Here is a 19,557-nt window from a genome sequence, read left to right as displayed (position 1 = left end):
ATTTTGTAAAAAAAATCGAGAAAAAAAATTAAATTTTAAGTATTTACATTCAAATTAATAAACATGTGTGCAATTTATTGAGAATACTTGCATTATGTACAAATCGTGTCTAAATTAATGAACACTTGTGCAACTTATTGAAAATATTTCATTATGTACAAATCTCATCAAAATCAATGAATACGTGTACAATTTATTAAAAACATGTTTAAATTCAAAAATGTATAAAAATATATATTACAATAGTATATGTAATTGATATAAAAAACTATAACTTTTTTCGCTATATATAGCGGCTATATAAAAACATATACACACATAAAAAATACATACAAAAAAATAGACAACTATAATATTGACATATAACTGTCAATACTTGTTTTATGCTTTGTATATTTAAAATTGTCAAAACTATATAAAACTATAGAACTTTAAAAAAATTAAAGTATATACTTCTCTGGGCTCATATATAACATTATACTTTATTAATATATAATAATTGATATATATTAAAAATCGAGTGAAACACGTGGTAAATAATATATCTCATAGAGATCCTAAATAATGAGCAGAGAAAAATGTCACTTTGTTTGAAATGAACCATTTAGCGTGCATCCATGGAGAGTAAAGTGATAAACGATCACCATTATTTGCATGTATAAGAATACTAATTGCTCCTGTATCAAAACTAGAACTCCATTTTGTGGAGGCTATGACTTCATCATTTTTACAAAGATGAAAGCTGGTTAACTTCACTGGTTGCCTATAATCTAGCTGCATCTATATATAATATATATAATTTGCGTTATTTGTTATTTAAATATTTATTAGAATAACCAATTTTTCAAAAAACACTTTTTTACAGCTGTCAAAGATAGTTTTATTAGTATTATTATTATTATAAATTTGCCGTTTAAAATACTTACAACTCTCGTTTTTGTAAAATATAAAAATGGCGGGGGCAAGAAGAAGACAAAATAGTCTTATCGCCAAACCCCCAATAACCGTAAATAATGTAGCCATTAAATCTTGTCATTAAAAATGTTGTCAAATATAAAAATAAAAAAATGAAAAAATTAAAGATAATAAATACTACAAAGCAAAATTTAAATTTAAATTCGTGTTAAATAAAACACAAAGCAAAAATAAAAAACAAACGAAAAAAATATTCAAAAATATATACAACAGTTTTCAATTATTAAGATTAAGAATTCATAATTAAGAAATATAATGACAAGAATTGAAAATTTTAAGAAAATTTTTAGTTTTATATAACAAGAGAATATAAAATAAAAAATAAGAATTTTTAGTTTTATATAATAAGAGAATATAAATAAAAAATGAGAATTTTTTAAAGAACCGAATTTTTTAAATCTTTGCAAATAAAGTGAAAATATAAGATTTTAATGACCAATAATTAAATATAGCTCTAGATGAAGTCCATCATGTTTTGATTAATTAAAACATTTCTTTTAGCTTTGATTTAAAAATATTTATGTTCGCAAGCGTTTTGATGTCGTTTCTAATTACTATATTCCATAATTGGGAGCCTCTAGCTGTGATAGAAAACTTAGTGGCTTCAAAGTGAGTTTTTGCTTGAATATAGTTATTGTTAGTAATTACTAAACATGCAAATAATAACTATATATAAAAAAGATATTTAGCATCGTACCTTTATTAACTTTGTACATAAAAATTAAATGATCAGGTATATTTTTTGGTAAACATTTAAAATTTTTAGCTTAATATATAGTGGTTGTAACTGAGAGAGACAGTCTGCGTTGGATATTATTCTTATGGCATGTTTTTGTTTTTTGAATAGTTGGTTTAGTTTTTTTTATTGGTGCTGCACGAAGCGATGTTAGCATAATTGAAATAACAATGAATACAAAAGAAGAAGATATATTTTAAGCAAATTTAATTTAGGTAAGGTTTTACCTTATAAAGTATGCCAATATTTTCAGAAATTTAATTTCCATTAATTTCATGTGATTTACTATTTGATATTTTCGTCAAGAAGAACACCTAGAAACTTCGTTGAGTTTTCTCTTTTTATAAATTGGTTACCAATGCTAACATTAGGGAGCTTTAGAGGAATTTTGTCTCTTTGATAAAGGTGATGAAAAAAACAACAACTTAGTTTTGGGTACGTTTAATGAAAACTTATTTATATTAAACCATTCAGTTACTTTTAACAGTTCTTTGTTGAGTGTTTGAAATAGAGTTTTTATATTTCTATGGGAATAAAATAAATTGGTATTGTCAGCAAACAAAATAGAGTCTAAAATATTCGATTTTAGTTTGTATATTTTAGACCACCACCTTTCTATTAGACAAGTAGTTTTTAAACCAAACTATATTTGCATTATTAACTCCGTAATTTACTAGTTTTTTTAATAAAATATGGTGGTCAACTGTGTCAAAGGCTTTGCTAAGCTCTATGAAAATACCTAATGTATACTTTTTTTTATCTAAGACTCGAAAAATGTCATGAAAAAGTTTAAGAATAGCATGATTAGTTAAATGACCTATTTCAAACCTAAATTATTTCTTATATAAAATATTATTTGTTTCTAGAAAAAAGAGTCTATTATACATTATTGGTTCCCGTATTTCCCTGAATCCGAATCACCTGATTTAAAAACCGGTTTAACTCTTGCAGTTTTAAAATGTTCTGGAAATATTCCTTGTTTTAAAGAAAGATTAAAAATATGCAACAGTGGTTTTATTGAATAATGCATAGATTTTATTACAACATTAATGCTTATTTCATAAACTCTCAACCTGTGTTTAGTTTTAACGTTTGAAAAGCAATTAATAACTCGTTTTTAGTCAGTTTATTGTTGCTCATTATTGTATTGTTAGCAGTTAAATATGACTCTACGCTAAATTTACCGGATTTTAGTTTTAAAAACTTTTCAAAAAGCTTGGTTAAATATTTTTGCAATTTATGATTCATTAAGTATATCAACGCCATGAAAGTTTATTGTTTTTGGAAGACAATTAGTTGTTGACTTTTTTTTACCAATTAATTCTTTAATTCCAGGTTTTCTGAGTGTCGCCTTTTAATTTCTGTAATTGGTTTGAATGATACATTTTCTTTAAAAGATTTATAACTAGCTCAAAAACACCTTTACATTTTTTATGCTTGGATTCGTTATCAAATGTTCTTTTTTTCAGAAACTTTTGGTACAAACCTTGTTTCTTTTTTGATGACCTTTATATTCCGGTAGTTATCTATGGGTTCAAATACATTTTAAATTTAATAATTTTTGTTGTTTCTAAAAATGCATTATTGTAATGTTTTTGAAATATTTGAAGAAAATTATCGTAGGCTTTGTTAGTGCTTTTTATTAGTAATATATTTTCCCAGTTATCAGAAGATAAAGACTGATAAAAAAGTTTAGTAGAAACGTCATCAATGATTCCCTTAGTTTTTTTCACTTTTTGTGAGTTAAGATCACATTTTTGAGTTTCAATAAAAATTGGAAAATGATCTGATTTATCGGATATAAATATTCCAGTTTTAACTTTTGTGTCAGTAAATGTGTTTGTTATAATTTGATTAATTGAGGTTGCACTATTTTTGGTGATTCTAGTTCGTTTATTTGTGGTTGGAATAAATCCATTTTGAAATACTAAATTAAGAAAATTTCTGACGTTTTTTGAGTCATATTCAAACACCTTTAAATTCAAATCGCCCCTAAGGTAAAAGCATTTACAGAAAACACCTTTATTTGTGATTAAACTTTTTATTTGTTTATCAAATATTTTCATATTACCTGAAGATGGTCTGACATAACTGTGCAAAACATGCTCAGTTACGTTTTTAGTAATTTTACTAAATATTTTAATTGTCAACGACTCACAATCATTACTTGCTGTACCAGTGGCGGATCCAGATCATTGTCCTATGGGGGAAGGGGGGGAGGTTAATTTGAACAACAACAAAAAATTCGTTTTTTTTTTTTCAGATAAACCACTTTTTTATTTGATTATTTAGAACATTTTTAGAATTTTTAGAGTTTGCTAATAAATATATTGAATGTATCTGTATATAAATATCTTGAAAATATCAAACGTTGAAAATAAATAATTATTCTGTTATAAGGGACGGATTTATTTCCTCGAGGGCCATAGGCAGAAAAAATTTTGGGGGCACTAAACACTCCTTAATACCACAATTTTTTTCCACGATACTCTATTTAAAAACTGAGCACGCTAAAATTATGGTGCACAGGCTGCAGTCTTGTCTGCCTATAGGTAAATCTGGCCCTGTCTGTAATGTGCAACAAAAGACAAAATAATATCTTTAGCACATTCTTTTTTTTAATAAAGACTTTTATAAATTTAACAAACTACAATATAAAATCGAGCTTCCTAGTTTTCGAAGGTGCAAAACTATCAATAATCTTTTCGACATTTATGATGCATCTCTCTATGGATATGATTCATAGCTAATCCATTTAATCGTTCTTGTCCTATATTGGATCTTAACCAAGTTTTAAGCCTTGGTAAAACCGAGAAACTCCGTTCTCCCAAAGCAACGCTAACAGGAAGGGGGCAAAGCAGTTGCAAAATACATTTAATTAAAGGGAAGACATTACCATCACATTGCTTGTATGCTTCCAGTGCACATTCATGTAGGTCTTATTGCTTTTTGATTGCGTCTTTACATTTTAGTTCCCAAAATTCAAATTCTGAAAAAACTTTCATTAATTGGACATTCTAATCAACAGTATTTATGTTGGGCAGCACTTTCATAAAACTCAGTATATTAGTTATGGACGCTTTTAACTCTGTCTTTGTTTTATTTAATAAATTTCTAAGTATTGCTACATTTAATTCAAAAGAGTTCAAGGTTTCATCAGAAAATCTAAACTGTAAATCTAGAAGTATGCTATCAAGTAACGGTAAATAAACATTGAATCTATAGTAAGTTAGAGGATTATTGGTATTGAGGTTTTCGCGATTAGTTTGTTTTCCTATAATTCGTGGAACCTTGATTTTTAAACCTTAGTCTTCTAGTAACTTTGATGCAGTCATAAATATAGCATTAAAGTTTTCCTTATTCTGTCGTCTTTTATTGAACATCTTTATGGTATGTTTTAGAATAGTTTTTTCATATTCCTTATCCAATAATTTGTTTTGAAGAGCCTCACTTAAAGAGGCTGTGGTATTTAACACATTGGCTAATGAACGAACATTTGGAAATTGATAAGTTTAAAGCATGGTTGTAACATGGACTTTTTATTGCGTTTGGTAGAATCTTCTGTAATTTCGTGACTGCTCCGTTGTTTTCACCTAACATAAGGCTGCATCCATTAGTACCTATACCAACACAATCCTTTAAATTGAGGCCAAATTTTGTTAATGTGTTTGCAACTATGTTTGCTAGCAATTCTCAAGTTAATACAGGTTCATAAGTACAATCAGAATAATTTCCTGTATGGCAGTTAATAAAACCTATAAAATCTTCACGGATTTTACAGGTAATAACATCAATATATCCTAATACGACTATCATTTGAGAACTATGACTGGCATCCGTTGTTTCGTCAAAGATAACGCTATAAAGTTTTTCTTTAAAAATTCTTGTTTTAATTAAGTCCTGAATTTGTAGAGCGCATAGTTCAATTATTTATTTTGAATACTTTTACTTATGTACGTTGCTTTAGAATTACAGTTATTTAAATGGTTTTTTAAAATATTGTCCGCAGCGCACTCTCGAAAGCGAAGCAATTCCCAAAGATTGCCATCATTAATTACTGAAGAGTTTTGATTTATTTCAAAAATTTGCTCATCATCGCAATGACCTCGCAGAGCAATATTCTATCGACCAAGAAGTATTATAGATTCAATTATAGGCTTTAATCGTTCTCGATTTTCTCGATTAACTCTTGCAAATAATGAAAATCACTGAGTAAATGAAAACTTATGCCACCTCTCTGTCACACACAATAAAAGTTGAAATAAATAAATAAATGAATCAAATGGAATTTTTTTTAACCATGAAAACTAAATTATTTAATAATATTCATAATAAACATAAACAATAGACATTGGTTTAGGATTAATTAGAACCATTAAGTTTTCTTGGAGCACCTTAATAATTTATAAAAAAATGTTACTAATTCTCAAAATCCGATTGATTCAAACATAAGTTTTAATGAGTTGACTTATAATTAACTTTTCTAAATCTGTACAACTTTAATTTAAAGCATCCATCATTCAAGGATCTTTTCCAGATTGTCTAAAAATTGATAATTCTTACATTTAAGACCGGAAATCATAGTTATATAAACGACCATCAACCTACTTTAATGCCTCTGCTTTTCTCAATTTCTAAATTTTTGTCATTAAAAACTTTACATTAAAAAACTATAGATAAAATAACCGTAACCGAGTTCATGCATATCTTATTAAGTAAGTAACTAAATATGCATATCTTATTAACAATGAGTCGACTCATGAAAAAAATTTAGATTCAAAGTAAACAATTTAACTGACCATCTTCGATTTACGCACAACATTTCTGAATGTTTTCAAAACTCTCATTTAACATTGGGAGGGTTTATGGACTTGTTCAACGCTTTTGACACTGTCAATCATAAAAGTCTTATACTTAGTTGGTTGAAGACGTATTTAACTAATCACAAACAACATGTTTACAATTAAAGCTCCGCCTCACAAATATTATTAAATAAAACGTGTGGTGTTAGGCACACGTTTTATTTAGTTAGTGTAACGGCTGTCTCAGGGACAGAGGAAACAAGGAAATTGTATGAAACCTCCTTTGTGACCTATGAGGAATGATACCATTCCTCATGGGTTACCTATGACCTCCCGTCCGTAGTTGTGATACTTTAATTCACTCAGCAACATTTTGACATTGGTGTAGTCCTCTTTGAGATGCCCAGAGTAGGCCATTGGAAGAGACGGGTAGTTTTTTGCATTGTGAAACAACATATGTCTATGTTCTGGGATGATTCAATAGGCGCCATGAAATGCCTATAGCTTGGAATATTCTAGCAACACCGTTGCAGAAGCATATCTTATCACGTTGACTGAAGAAGTTTGAGAATCTTTGATCCCGCTTCCGATGTTCCGTGACTTGTTTGCTATCATTAACAAAGTTCCACTGTTTGAGCCTGGATATCAGAAGCTCATCATTCGATTTTGTACGCCTGAGGTCCCTAATTAAATTGTTCACGTCTTTTTGGTTAGGAAAGTATGGCTTTTTATCCCAAACTGCATCTGCGGAATTTTTTTTTTTTTTTAGGTGCTCCAAGAAGTCCTAACGGTCTTGTCACAGAGCACTGCGGAAGTGCATTTAGGCAGGAAGTTCACGCCTCCTTCCTTACCGTGACGCGAAAATATGTCCAGAGCTCGTTTCGAACCTGGATCTGCTGCTTATAAAGCGAGCGTTCTAACCACTGCGCCACGGCCGCACACGGAATCGTTGTCCTTATCTCCAGTATCTGACTTGCTGCTGTCTCCTGAAGATGGTCGATGCCGCTTAAGAGGAGACGGAACATGCAGATTAGACCTGTGTGGTACTGGGGCGATGAAAAAAAGAATTTCTGGATAAACAATCTGAGGGACATTTTTACCGGTGCGATAATATTCTTGATTTACCATACAGAAGTAGCAGTTGCTTGAGTGGTCCGTCGGCTCTCGCCAAGTTTGCGGGATAGCAAATTTCATTGCTCGCTTCTCTCCACTGTACCAAACTTATGACATATATATTATGATATATGACAAAACTCTGTAAATTACAAATCCTTGAAATGAACTTTTTGTCTGTGCAAATAAAAGTACAACATTACGTTTTATTAAGGAGGTGAGCAAAAGATAGTATGACTGAAAATGAGGTTTTGAGTTTTTAAAAAAAAGGAAGACCATATACCATATTGTTTTTGTGAGATATGTTAAAGAGCTGCTACGTTGACTAATTTATACCTGCCCCAACTGAAACCCACTTTTGATGTCGCAGTAACCCCTTGCATGTTCTACCTAAATCAGATGATGTAGCAGCGCTACCTCACATGTTTTCATTATATTAATATAATGTCTGGTCTGCGTTTATTAAAAGCTAAAAAAACTTATTTTGAGCCATGCTATCTACTTTTTTATCCGTTTCATTTTGTATATAACAAATATTGTTCCACTCGACATAAACATTACTGTTTTTACGACCATCAAAAAGCCTTTAAAAACAAAATCGCGAAGTATTACCGAATTTTTGACACTTAGGTGTTCGTAATTAATGATAAAATACAATATCAATACTTTCACTTAAAAGGAAGTTTACGTCAACAATCATACTGTTGTCATTAAAATTTTTTTCATTTGGGACAACTTTTTCTAGGTATTATTCAGTTCAACCAACAAATTTTGAAAACAATACGTTTTAAATGAAATATGTAGAAAATCAAACAAACTCTTTTACCCCAAATAGTTTGGTTTCCAGAAAAATACTTAAACAGAGCATGCAATTATTGAGTTAGTTGACAAAATAACCAACGAATTTAAAAAAAACTAGTGCACTCTTGGAATATTTATAGATAAATATTCCAAGAGTAGCAGAAAGCATAGCAGAAAAACATGCTAGCAGAAAAACATTCTAGCGGAAAAACATGCTAGCGGAAAAACATGCTAGCAGAAAAACATGCTAGCGGAAAAACATGCTAGCAGAATTATATACCAAAAAAGTATAATTGAGCATGCAAAGCCATTAATGACAGAAATTAAAATGTTGAATGTGAATGAGATAAACAAATTTCAACACATGAACTTTATATATAATCATTTTATAAATCTTACACTAGACAATTTAGAAACAAAATTTAAAAGATCTAATGCCACGCTCACATATACACTGCGTCGTAAATTAACTAAATATAAAGAGTACATAGTATATCGAGGGCCTAAGATATGGAACAGCTTTAAAAATAACCATTTCAATATGTAAATTCATTTAAGTTTCATATAAAAAGCTTTAAAACTTGATATATAAACCTTTTAATTAAAATTAATTTCTTATATTATGTTTTATCTAACTTAATTTATATTTATAGAAGATTATTCTGTTTATTATCTTTTGCTCTGCATGAATAACGGAGATGCCTAGTTTTTCATATTTTAACGGAGTTTTATATAATTTTCATAAAAATTGTATTTTACTTTATACTTGTTAAAAACTAAAATAGGTGTTATATGAAACTTTTGTAATGACTCCGATCATCTATATCTTCTTATAGTCTCCATATAACCTTATCTGTTTATATTATTCGTTTTTTTTATTTTATGAAAACTTTTTTTATTTTCAAACAATCGTTTCTAAGTATTTTTATCTTTTAATTGTTTGAAAGCATAAAAAAAAAAGCTTACGTTGATTGCTAGCTTGCTTTACTTTTTTTTTTTGCTGTTAGCATCTTTCAATCTTTAAAATATTTCATATTTATTGAGACATTCCCTTTTGAATCTTAACACGCTTATATTGTTTCGTTTTTTTGTGTCAATGTGTTAAATGCGAAATATTTGATGAAAAGCTGCGGTAAGCAATTGGTTGCAATTGTTTTTTAACTTTTTTTTGAATTTTTTTTGAGAATCTGGAGTTAAATTGAAGGTTGCTTGCATGAGGAGTTGACTGTGGAGTTGACTTTGGAGCTGATAGCTATACAACCTATGTTGATGCTAGATGTTGTTGGTATAGATTCAGAAGGCAGTTTCTGAAACAGTGTAGCTAGTGGTGCTTATAATGGTGACAATGGCATAGATTCTGTTAGTGGAGATTGCAAAAGAACATATTGAGATCAAAGCGTTTCAAATGTATTAGCAAGTTGTAATTTAGGCTTATTGATTTTCTTAAAGTTGAGCGAAAACAAACCATTATTTTGAAATCCAGCGAGTACTTGCGTGCGTGTAAAAACTTCACAAGAACTAAAAGTTTTTGCTTACAGTTTACTAAAACATAGTTATGACATACTGCTGAATGTTTCTGCATAAAACTTTTGAAGTAATTTGCGCCAAACTCTTTTGACATGGCAATAAACACCGACATCTATTTGCTGCAGAATACGTGACGAATGAGCTGGTAAGCAAACTAACAATATATTGTTTTTAATACAAATAAGTCAACCCGATAGGTAACGTATGCATATTGTCCCCCTAAGACTAAAATACGAGTAACTATAATTGGATGACCGAAGTTTGATTTATTTTATTAAATAATCAATTGATTAAACTAATTTTTAACAAATTGAGTAAACTATTTAAATTGACTTTTTTTAATCATGAAACGGCTCTGAGTGATAAAGCACTTCAAACGGCTCTGATGCTTAATTTATGACTCCGCCGGTTGATAAAAAGCTTGTACCAATCTTTCCCTGGTGGAAAACAGATAATATTGACAATGGTGTTGCAAATTGTTGGTAACTAAAGTGATGACGTTGTTGTAAATTCTACTGAGGCCTCAGTTGGATAATTTGATTAGTGTACCTACCAGAGTTGATTCAAAATGTTGTGGCAATCTTATGTTTAAACTTTGTCAATCATTTTACCTATGCCGTTGACACGCTGGTAAAGAGTTGCAAATAGAATACTAAATGGTTGAGAAGCTTTGTTGAGTTAAAGTTCGCCATTTTTTATTTTTGATACTCGAACGCAACTTGGTCTTTAGAGAATTTTTATTTTTTTTATTTTTATTTTGTTCAATTTTTTCGAGGCATATTTTACATTAGAATAGATTTGATAATAATCGATTTAAAAGTTGGATGAGGAACTTATGAAAATTCATTGGTCATTTTAGACATAAATAATTAATAAAAGCCCTATTTATCAAGCAATTAATTGGCATATGTCATTCAACCCCATAGTTCACCTTTTTTCCGTTCCGTTTTATGTCCATTTTTCAAAAAAAAATAACGCGACCGAAAACAGGGCCATTTATAAAAAAAAAAATTATAACGCGACCAAAATTTTGACCATTCAGAGAAAAAAAATGTTTTATAACGCGACCAAAAACTTGACCATTCAAAGAAAAAAGTTATTTATTTTGTATAAAAAATTTATATAATCTTATTCAAAAACTATTTGCAAAATGTTTATTAAATAAATAAATAGGAGCAAAAGAATATACGTTGTCATAACATCTTCATTTTATCCTCTACTTTATTCTATCCTCTATTCCATTCTGTTCTCTATTTTTTTTCTACCCGCTTTTACTTTATTTATTATTGCTAAAAACTAATTGTGAAGGGCTTCTAATTGAACTTTAAAAAGTAAAAAATTAAAAAAAAAAAAATTGATGCAATTATTGCAATCTATTGCAATTTCTGTTCTTTTTACTTGTAACTAAAAAAAAATCACAAGAAACCAATAACCAATCACCAAAAAATAACCAATAACCATTTAAATGTTGTTTTTTATGAATGTTTTGTTATTACATTACATTACATTACGAATGTTTTGTTATTACATTACAAGAAACAATTAGTTAACTATAATTTCATTTGCTCCTTTGTAATAATTATTTTGTTAAATACATACGAACATACATCTAACTCAACATAAAAAAATTTTTGTTTGATGCAAAACATATTAACAACATAAACTATACCTGAGCATTAATTTGATAAAATCCATCAACATGAATTTTTAAATAAGCATCGTCTAGTAATGATATCATTCCAGATTGTTTTAGTACCTTCCAAATAAAGAATGTACCTATAATTAAATAAACGCTCATTACTTGTCTGAATCAAACATATTAAATGGTTTGGTAGTTAAGTATTGCATTTAAGCAACAAAATTCTGTTTTGACACTGGAAACTAAATATTTTATTTTATTCTATTAATTTTTTCCGGAAGTTATCAAATCAGATCATTTGACTATCATTTGACATCGTAATTTTTCTCTAAAAACCATATTCAAATTCCTATGATATGGAAAATATGGAAATTTAAAAGACCACACTTTGCAAAAATTTAACCAAATTCCCAATATTCTCAATAATATATAGTTTTTCATATTCCATATGAAAATATGGAAACCATACAACTTGATAAAGTGGAATAGCATTAAGTTTTATATATTGGGTTGTCCGATAAGTTCTTGCCGTTTTTCTAAATTTGATATAACTTTTTTAACATAAAATAACAACAATTTAATCACGCCCGTAATTATTGAACGAAACGCCTCGCAAAGCGTTTGAAAGAGGTCAGAAGAGGTGGAAATCCGATGGCGCTAAGTCTGGAGAGTATGAAGGATGTGGCAGCACTTCCCAACCAAGCGTTTGAATTGCCTCCTTGGTCATTATGGCAATGTGGGGACGGGCATTGTCGTGTTGCAGAAGAACGCCATATTTGCTGGATAGCGTTGTTTAATCGTTGCATCTGTAGAACATAAAGTTCCGCATTGACTGTTTCGTTGCGATCAAGCAATTCCCAGTAGATAATGCCTTCCCAGTCCCACCATACACACAACATTGTCTTCCGTGGATGAAGAGCTCGCGGGGTCGCTTGATGTTTTGGGCTTAACCGTTCTTTGCGCTGCTTCATGTTGATGTAGAGACACCATTTTTCGTCACCAGTGACAATGCGATATAGAAATCTTTGCTTATGTCCATGAGTTTAGAGATGACGAGCAAGCAAACTGGCAGCAATGGTGGATCGTTGATTTTTATTGTTTTCGCTCAATACGTGCGGCACACAAGCTCTGAGTTTCTGAATCTTTCCCATTGAGTGGAGATGTTCTGCTACTGTTGATTTATTGGATCCTATACGCTCTGCCAATTCTCTGGTTGTTTGGCGCACGTCTTCGTGCAGAAGTTGATTCAAACGCTCTTAATCAAACTCACTTGGTCGCCCGGAACGAGATGCATCCTAGAGGTCAAAATTGCCACTTTTGAACTTCGCAAACCAATATCGAGCAGTTCTTTCAGCTATGGCACCCTTTCCGTATACGGCACAAATCTCTCTAGCAGCTTCCGTGGCTTTGGCACCTCGGTTAAACGCAAAAAGAAGTTGGTGTCAAAAATGCTCGTTTTTGTCGACTTGACACTCCATTTAAATGCTCTGAAAATTAACAAAAATGAATCAAAATAAAAAAAACAAATAGACTTTCTTGTAGAGCGAAAAATTATCTTTCGAATAACAAAAAAAATTATACTAAAAAATTTCATTTCGATTGCAAATTTTTTAATTTAAAAAAACGGCAAGAACTTATTGGACAACCCAATATATATACTGTGCTTTCCGAAAAAGCACTTAATTATTTAGAATTCTTTATTCACAAAATGTGGTTTAAACGAATGTAAATGACAAGTAATAATAGTATATAACTTATATAATTTATAAATAAAATAAGGTTGTTCGCCGAATTTCAAGACTTGCGAAAATTTGACATTTTTATCTACCGTATTTCAAATGTTGAAAAAAAACAACTTGCCAAACGATTCATTTCGAAAGAATACTATCGTAACAGTCACTTACAGAAGGAGCATTTCGAAACGTGCTCGTACGGAAAATACTCAAAAACATTTATTAAACTGTTATTGAAAACAAAAATAAAATGCTATTACTTTTTTTATAAAAATAATATCGTTGAATTATTTTTCAATCGTCTATACAAAGGCCCGTCCCAAAGAGGTCTTTCATGATTGAGGGGGTATTGTATGTGTTTTTTACCAACTAGAGATTCAAAAATGGAAAAAAAAAAAAGGTCCTCGATATTTGACATTTGCCAACTATACTTCAAAACTTTGCAAATAAAATGCTAAATGTACAAATGTGCCAACTCAAATGCATATATTCCAGCTTTGAATATATACATATATATATATATATATATATATATATATATATATATATATATATATATATATATATATATATATATATATATATATATATATATATATATATATATACATATATATATATATATATATATATATATATATATATATATATATATATATATATATTTATATATACATATATATATATATATATATTTATATATATGTGTATATATATATATATATATATACACATGTATATAAATATATATATTTGTATATATGTTCTTCGATAAAACACTTTGATAAAACTCACTTCAATAAACTGTCTTGATAATACTGACTGATTGACTTCCATATACTGACTGAATTACATGTCGATTTACATGTCTCTTATATAGTAAAATGAACCTGTGTGAACCTGTTCTGTAAGATTCTAGATGCTTCTTTTCGATGCTTCTGGAAGCTTTTGGATGCGTCTGGATGCTTCTGAATGTTTCTGGATATTTCTGGATGCTACTGGATGCTTCCAGATGCTTCTTCTGGAAGCTTCTGCATGCTTCTGGAAACTTCTGGATACTTCCTTTAATTATTAAAAAACTTCCGTGACGTAAACACGGACCAGATTTAAGAAAATGAAACAAACCAAAAAAGTTGCACTTATTTTGTCCGCTGCAAAATGGCACTTGTCAACGAAATTCTGCCTGTGTCCTGTCACCTGTCAGCTGATTGCTCATGTCATGGCATGCTATGACTCCAAACTCCTGAACTGTTTGCTGTGGTAGTATAGTTCGTTTCGTTTTTAAGACATGTAAAATTAGGAGTACTTTTTAGCATTGTTCGATGTTGGTTGCAAATGTTTTGTTCAATACTATATATATATATATATATATATATATATATATATATATATATATATATATATATATATATATATATATATATATATATATAATATAAATATATGTATATATAGTAAATAAAAATAAACTAAAAAATTACAACACTTAATTTATTATAATAATAAATCAGAGTTTTGTGCAAATTAACGATCATAAAATGAGGAGCGTATGTACTGGGAGTGTTATACCCCTTCTCCCAAAGATTTTTAAGTTATAGTTGGTTTTCTTGAGGATTATAGTTGGTTGGTCGGTTATTTGACACATTTTAGTCGGGTGATTTTAGGTTTTAGAGAATTTGGTTTTTATTACAGTATCGTCCACAATTACTTTCATCGCGCCATAATTATTTTCGTAGCAGTCTATAATTATTTTCGTCGCGTCCATAATTATTTTTGTCGCGTCCACAATTTTTTTCCTAATAAAAATACTTTAGTATTTTTATCACGAAATATATAATGGCAAACGAAAACAATACAAACATCAATCATTCGAATCTCAAAACAGAAGAACAAACAAAAAACAAAACTGCAACCGAAGAAAATATTTCTACAATAAAAAGATGGATGAATAGCAACGAATCAAGTCAATCTATTGCAAATGCAACAGGTCTTTCAATTAGGACAATTCAAAACTGGATACAAAAACTTGAACAAGATCAAAATACAGTGCCTAAAAAGCGTTGCAGAGCGGCACGAGATAATATTGAAAGAAAGAGAGAAATTGAATTATTAATTAATGCAAATAATGCATTAACTTCGATTGACATTGCAGAATTAATGCCCGAAGAACATAAATGCTCGACAACTACAATTAAATGAGAATTAAAACAAATGGTATATATCTGTAAAAGGCTTAAATCGGTCGTTGTTGCGAGAAATTCAGCTCATGTTATAGCAACAAGGTTCACGTTTTGCAATCATGTTTCTTTTCTGCAAAATTCTGATCTGATTTATTTTGATGAAACTGGTTTTAATTTGCACGATTTACGACATTATGGGTATGCGTTGTTGGTAATTATCACATATATTACAATCCCTACACAGAGAGGAAGGAATGTTAGCTTAATATGCGCCATTTCAGTTACGGGATGTATTGGTTTTAAAATAAAGGCTGGGTTTATGTTCTTTGGGCATTAATTCTGGAATGTCGATCGTAGTTAATGCATTATTTGAATTAATTAATAATTCAATTTCTCTCTTTCTTTTAATATTATCTCGTGCCGGTCTGCCACGCTTTTTAGGCACTGTATTTTGATCTTGTTCAAGTTTTTGTATCCAGTTTTGAATTTTCCTAATTGAAAGATCTGTTGCATTTGCAATAGATTGACTTGATTCGTTGCTATTCATCATTCTTTTTATTGTAGAAATATTTTCTTCGGTTGCAATTTTTAATTTTTTTAATAATTGCGTCCACAATTTTTTTCGTAATAAAAATACTTTAGTATTTTTTAGTTAGTTACTTAGTTTACTTAATTTAGTTACTTAGATTTAAAAGTTAATTAATTTAGAAATTAATTAACATTTAAAGATTCGCAACCTTCGTTGTATTCCTAGATTCGCCCTTGCATTATTTTTTTAATTTTATTTACTTATTTATTTTTTACCGTATAATACTATTTACAATGAGAAAAATTGTTTACATATTTAATAAATGGCCGGAGCAAGAAGAAGACAAATATTGTCTTATCACCGAGCCTCGTTTCATTAAAGCCATCAGTACAATTTAAAAAACTTAAAACATAAAAATAGGTAAAATAAAAAATAAAAATACTTCCACAAAGATATTACAAACTATGTAATAAGATATTAAAATAGCATAAGTTTGCAGTAATAGCAAATTTTAATGGGAATAAAAGTCAGGAAATCAAAACAAAAATACGTAATGACTTTTTTTAAAACAAAAGTAGGTTAAGACCTTTTCAGATTACTTATTTTATTTCATGACCTAATTTTAAAAGAAATATTTTAAATCGAAGTTTTTTCCTAATAAGAAACGTTTACATACTACTTTGAATTGTTCAAAAGAGATGTTTTGTAGAATGTTATTTTTAATAATTTTTTGAAAAAATTCATTCCATAGAAATGGTCCACGATATTGAATTTGGAATGAACTGAGTTTTTTATAGAATCTTGGAACTACAAAATTATCATTGCAAAAATTTGTGGGGTACTTTAGAAAATTTAGTAAAGTATGAGTGAAATATATTAGGAGACAAACCATATGTTAGTTAGAAGACCTCTGTGATATGACTTCTTGGGGCACCTAAAACAAAATTAAATCGGTCATAAAAAAATCAGACCAAGAAGCGGCTGTCTCCAATTACTTTTTTAGTAAAAACGATATATCTATCATGAAAAGAAAATAAACGTCTTTTTTAGAACAAATGCTTGCTACGAATAGTTTCATCCATGCTTTGTTTTAAAAAACTTCACTCAAAAAAATTTTTTTTTTTTTTTGTAAATTCAAATGTGGCAAAATATAGTAATCAATACTTTAAAATGTTTGAGATCTTATTATGGCCACGTTTATGGGATTAACATTTTTAATGTTTGTCAATATTGCAGTTTTTTTCTTATAAAAATAACCAACTCAAAATTGCCAATTTTGTTACAAAGTTTGTTAGATTTTAAGTATATAAATTCCAGAAAAAAAATTCTTTCAAAAGGATATTGATATCAAGAAGTTTACTTTTTTCGTACCCAAATAAACAAACCATTTAAATCGCCGATGTTTGTTTCCCAAGTACTCATTCCGAAATATAGCATTTCGCAAGTTGAATTTCAAAAAAAAGCTTTTATGCTTGAAACGAATATAGCACTTTTGGATGTAGCGTTTACTAAAGCTTGGTTTCCAATAGTTGTAGAAATGTTGTGCAACAGTTTTGCTTTTATGTTGTACAACAATTGTTGCCGAGATTGGTTTGATTCTATTTCCGCAACCTTTGTTTTACAACATAAATTTTGTTGTACAACCGACGTTAAGTTGTGCAACTTACGCAAGATAATGTTTCCATTATAAAGCATTATTGTTGTACAACTGTTGTACGACATTTCTGCAACTATTGGAAACAAAGCTTAAGCAAGAAATTTCGCTTAAGATGTTTTGAAGAAAAGTAAAAGTTTGCTCGCTAAACATCTTTATGTACCAAAATGTTTGTAATTAAATGTTATTTTCAGAATAAACAAAATATTACCAATATAAAAACTTACTGTGAAATGAATGTGTAAATGAAACAATGGTAAAAAATTAATAATTTAAAAAATTTACTATGAAATAAATATGTAAATAAAACAATGATAAAAAATAAAAGTCTACGTCGAAAAGAATTCTTTCGCAACAGTGACTTGCGGAACAGTCACTTTCGCAACAGTCACTTTCGCAACAGTAACTTGCGGAACAGTCACTTTCGGAAAAAAAACTTATGAAAAAAGTCATTATAGATGTATTTAACTATGTTTTATGAACCAAAAATTAACAAAGTAACTAAAGTGTAAACATTAACTAAGTAATTATGTGCTATTTATTTATTGATATTTAAAAAGTGTCAAATGCATATAAAATTTTTATAAATAAATAACAGTATTCATTATATATACTTCTAAAATGTCATTTAATGATTAAAAATTAAATAATGTGAAAAATTAAATAATGTGAAAAATTAAAAAATATGAATAACACAAAAGAAAATTCAAGGCAACTAAATCATATGTATGGGATCATGTAGATGCGCCAATAGTTAGTAATAAGTTTGTAATCTGTTAACATTGCACAAAAAATGTACCCAAAGAAAATAGTAAATGGAAAGTAAAAATGACGATTCAACAAGCAACATTGGTATTTAAGAGCGACTTTCTGTAAGAATCAGAAAGAGCTCAATAGTGACCCTTTTCAAAATTGCTAATTTTTTAATATGTTGTTGCTACTCATACTAGAAACTCGATTCCAAAATTTTTTCAAAAATTAATTATTGGTTCTCTAGATATTAGATGTCAAAGTTTGACTAAATTTTTTTAAATATTGACCAAATGGTGTCAAAGGTATTTTTAAACTCAAAAAAAAAGCAATGCAAATACTTTACAATGAGCATTTTAATTGATTATTGTTTATTGGCTAGTTCAGACCGAAAATTAATAAAATTGGTAAAGAAAATTTTTTTTCTTGACTAAATATCATGCTTCAAATTATGTAAAAAATGATTTTTTTTTGTCATTTTTGATCTTTGTATTCATTCGAAGTCGTGAAACTCCCCTAATTTTTTTTTTGTTATGATAAATTTTTACCTAGTTAAGTACCTAAAAGTATAAAAAAACCTATGGGGAAGTAAAGGCTTAGCCGTAAAATCCAATTCAAAAACAATATTCAAATCTTTTGACGCACTGATTGTGACATGATGATCGTTAAAGTCCTGGGTTCACTATTAACTTCAACTTAAAAAAACATGTATTGACCTTTAATCTACCTTATTTATAAAAAATACCTTTGGGGTATTGTAATAGTTCAGAAAAAATAACATATAATTAGCATAGAGTTTTCTAGGTGCTTCTATATTTATTTATGAGCGCTTGAATGCAGTATGTTTCCTGGTTACTTTATTATATTTTTTGATTATAATTTTTACTCCAAATATATTTCCTGAGTATGATTTTGAGTATTATTATTTCATACTATAATAAATCTCTTTGCATATTTTTAGTTAGTTAAGAGTTTTTACTTTTTTAAAAACAATTTGATGTCTACAAACATTTTTTGTAGACTTATGACACGTGTTGTTGTTTTGAAGGGAATAATTGTGGACCTTACATGCGACCTACTCCAAATGTAGATGCAATGTTGGTGATGATGTTAAACTA

At 29.0% G+C, this 19,557-nt stretch overlaps 1 protein-coding gene across 1 annotated transcript in view; it reads right to left on the bottom strand.

The window, feature by feature from the left end:
• Nucleotides 1–466: 466 nt before the first annotated feature.
• The window catches only part of LOC136075372 (uncharacterized), a 30,977-nt gene continuing 11,886 nt past the window's right edge, over nt 467–19,557 (bottom strand). Inside the window, exons 3-4 of the mRNA XM_065788317.1 lie at nt 11,624–11,730; nt 467–780 (exon numbers count right to left, since the gene is read on the bottom strand). Coding sequence (XP_065644389.1) covers nt 547–780; nt 11,624–11,730 — 341 coding nt within the window. The 3' untranslated portion in view covers nt 467–546. The remainder of the gene's footprint in view (nt 781–11,623; nt 11,731–19,557) is intronic.

This window comes from Hydra vulgaris, chromosome 01, assembly GCF_038396675.1.
Source record: "Hydra vulgaris chromosome 01, alternate assembly HydraT2T_AEP".
In the NCBI taxonomy this organism is placed as follows: Eukaryota; Metazoa; Cnidaria; class Hydrozoa; order Anthoathecata; family Hydridae; genus Hydra; species Hydra vulgaris.
The sequence above is the reverse complement of the archived record's forward strand: the minus strand, read 5'-3'. Positions and strand labels throughout refer to the sequence as shown.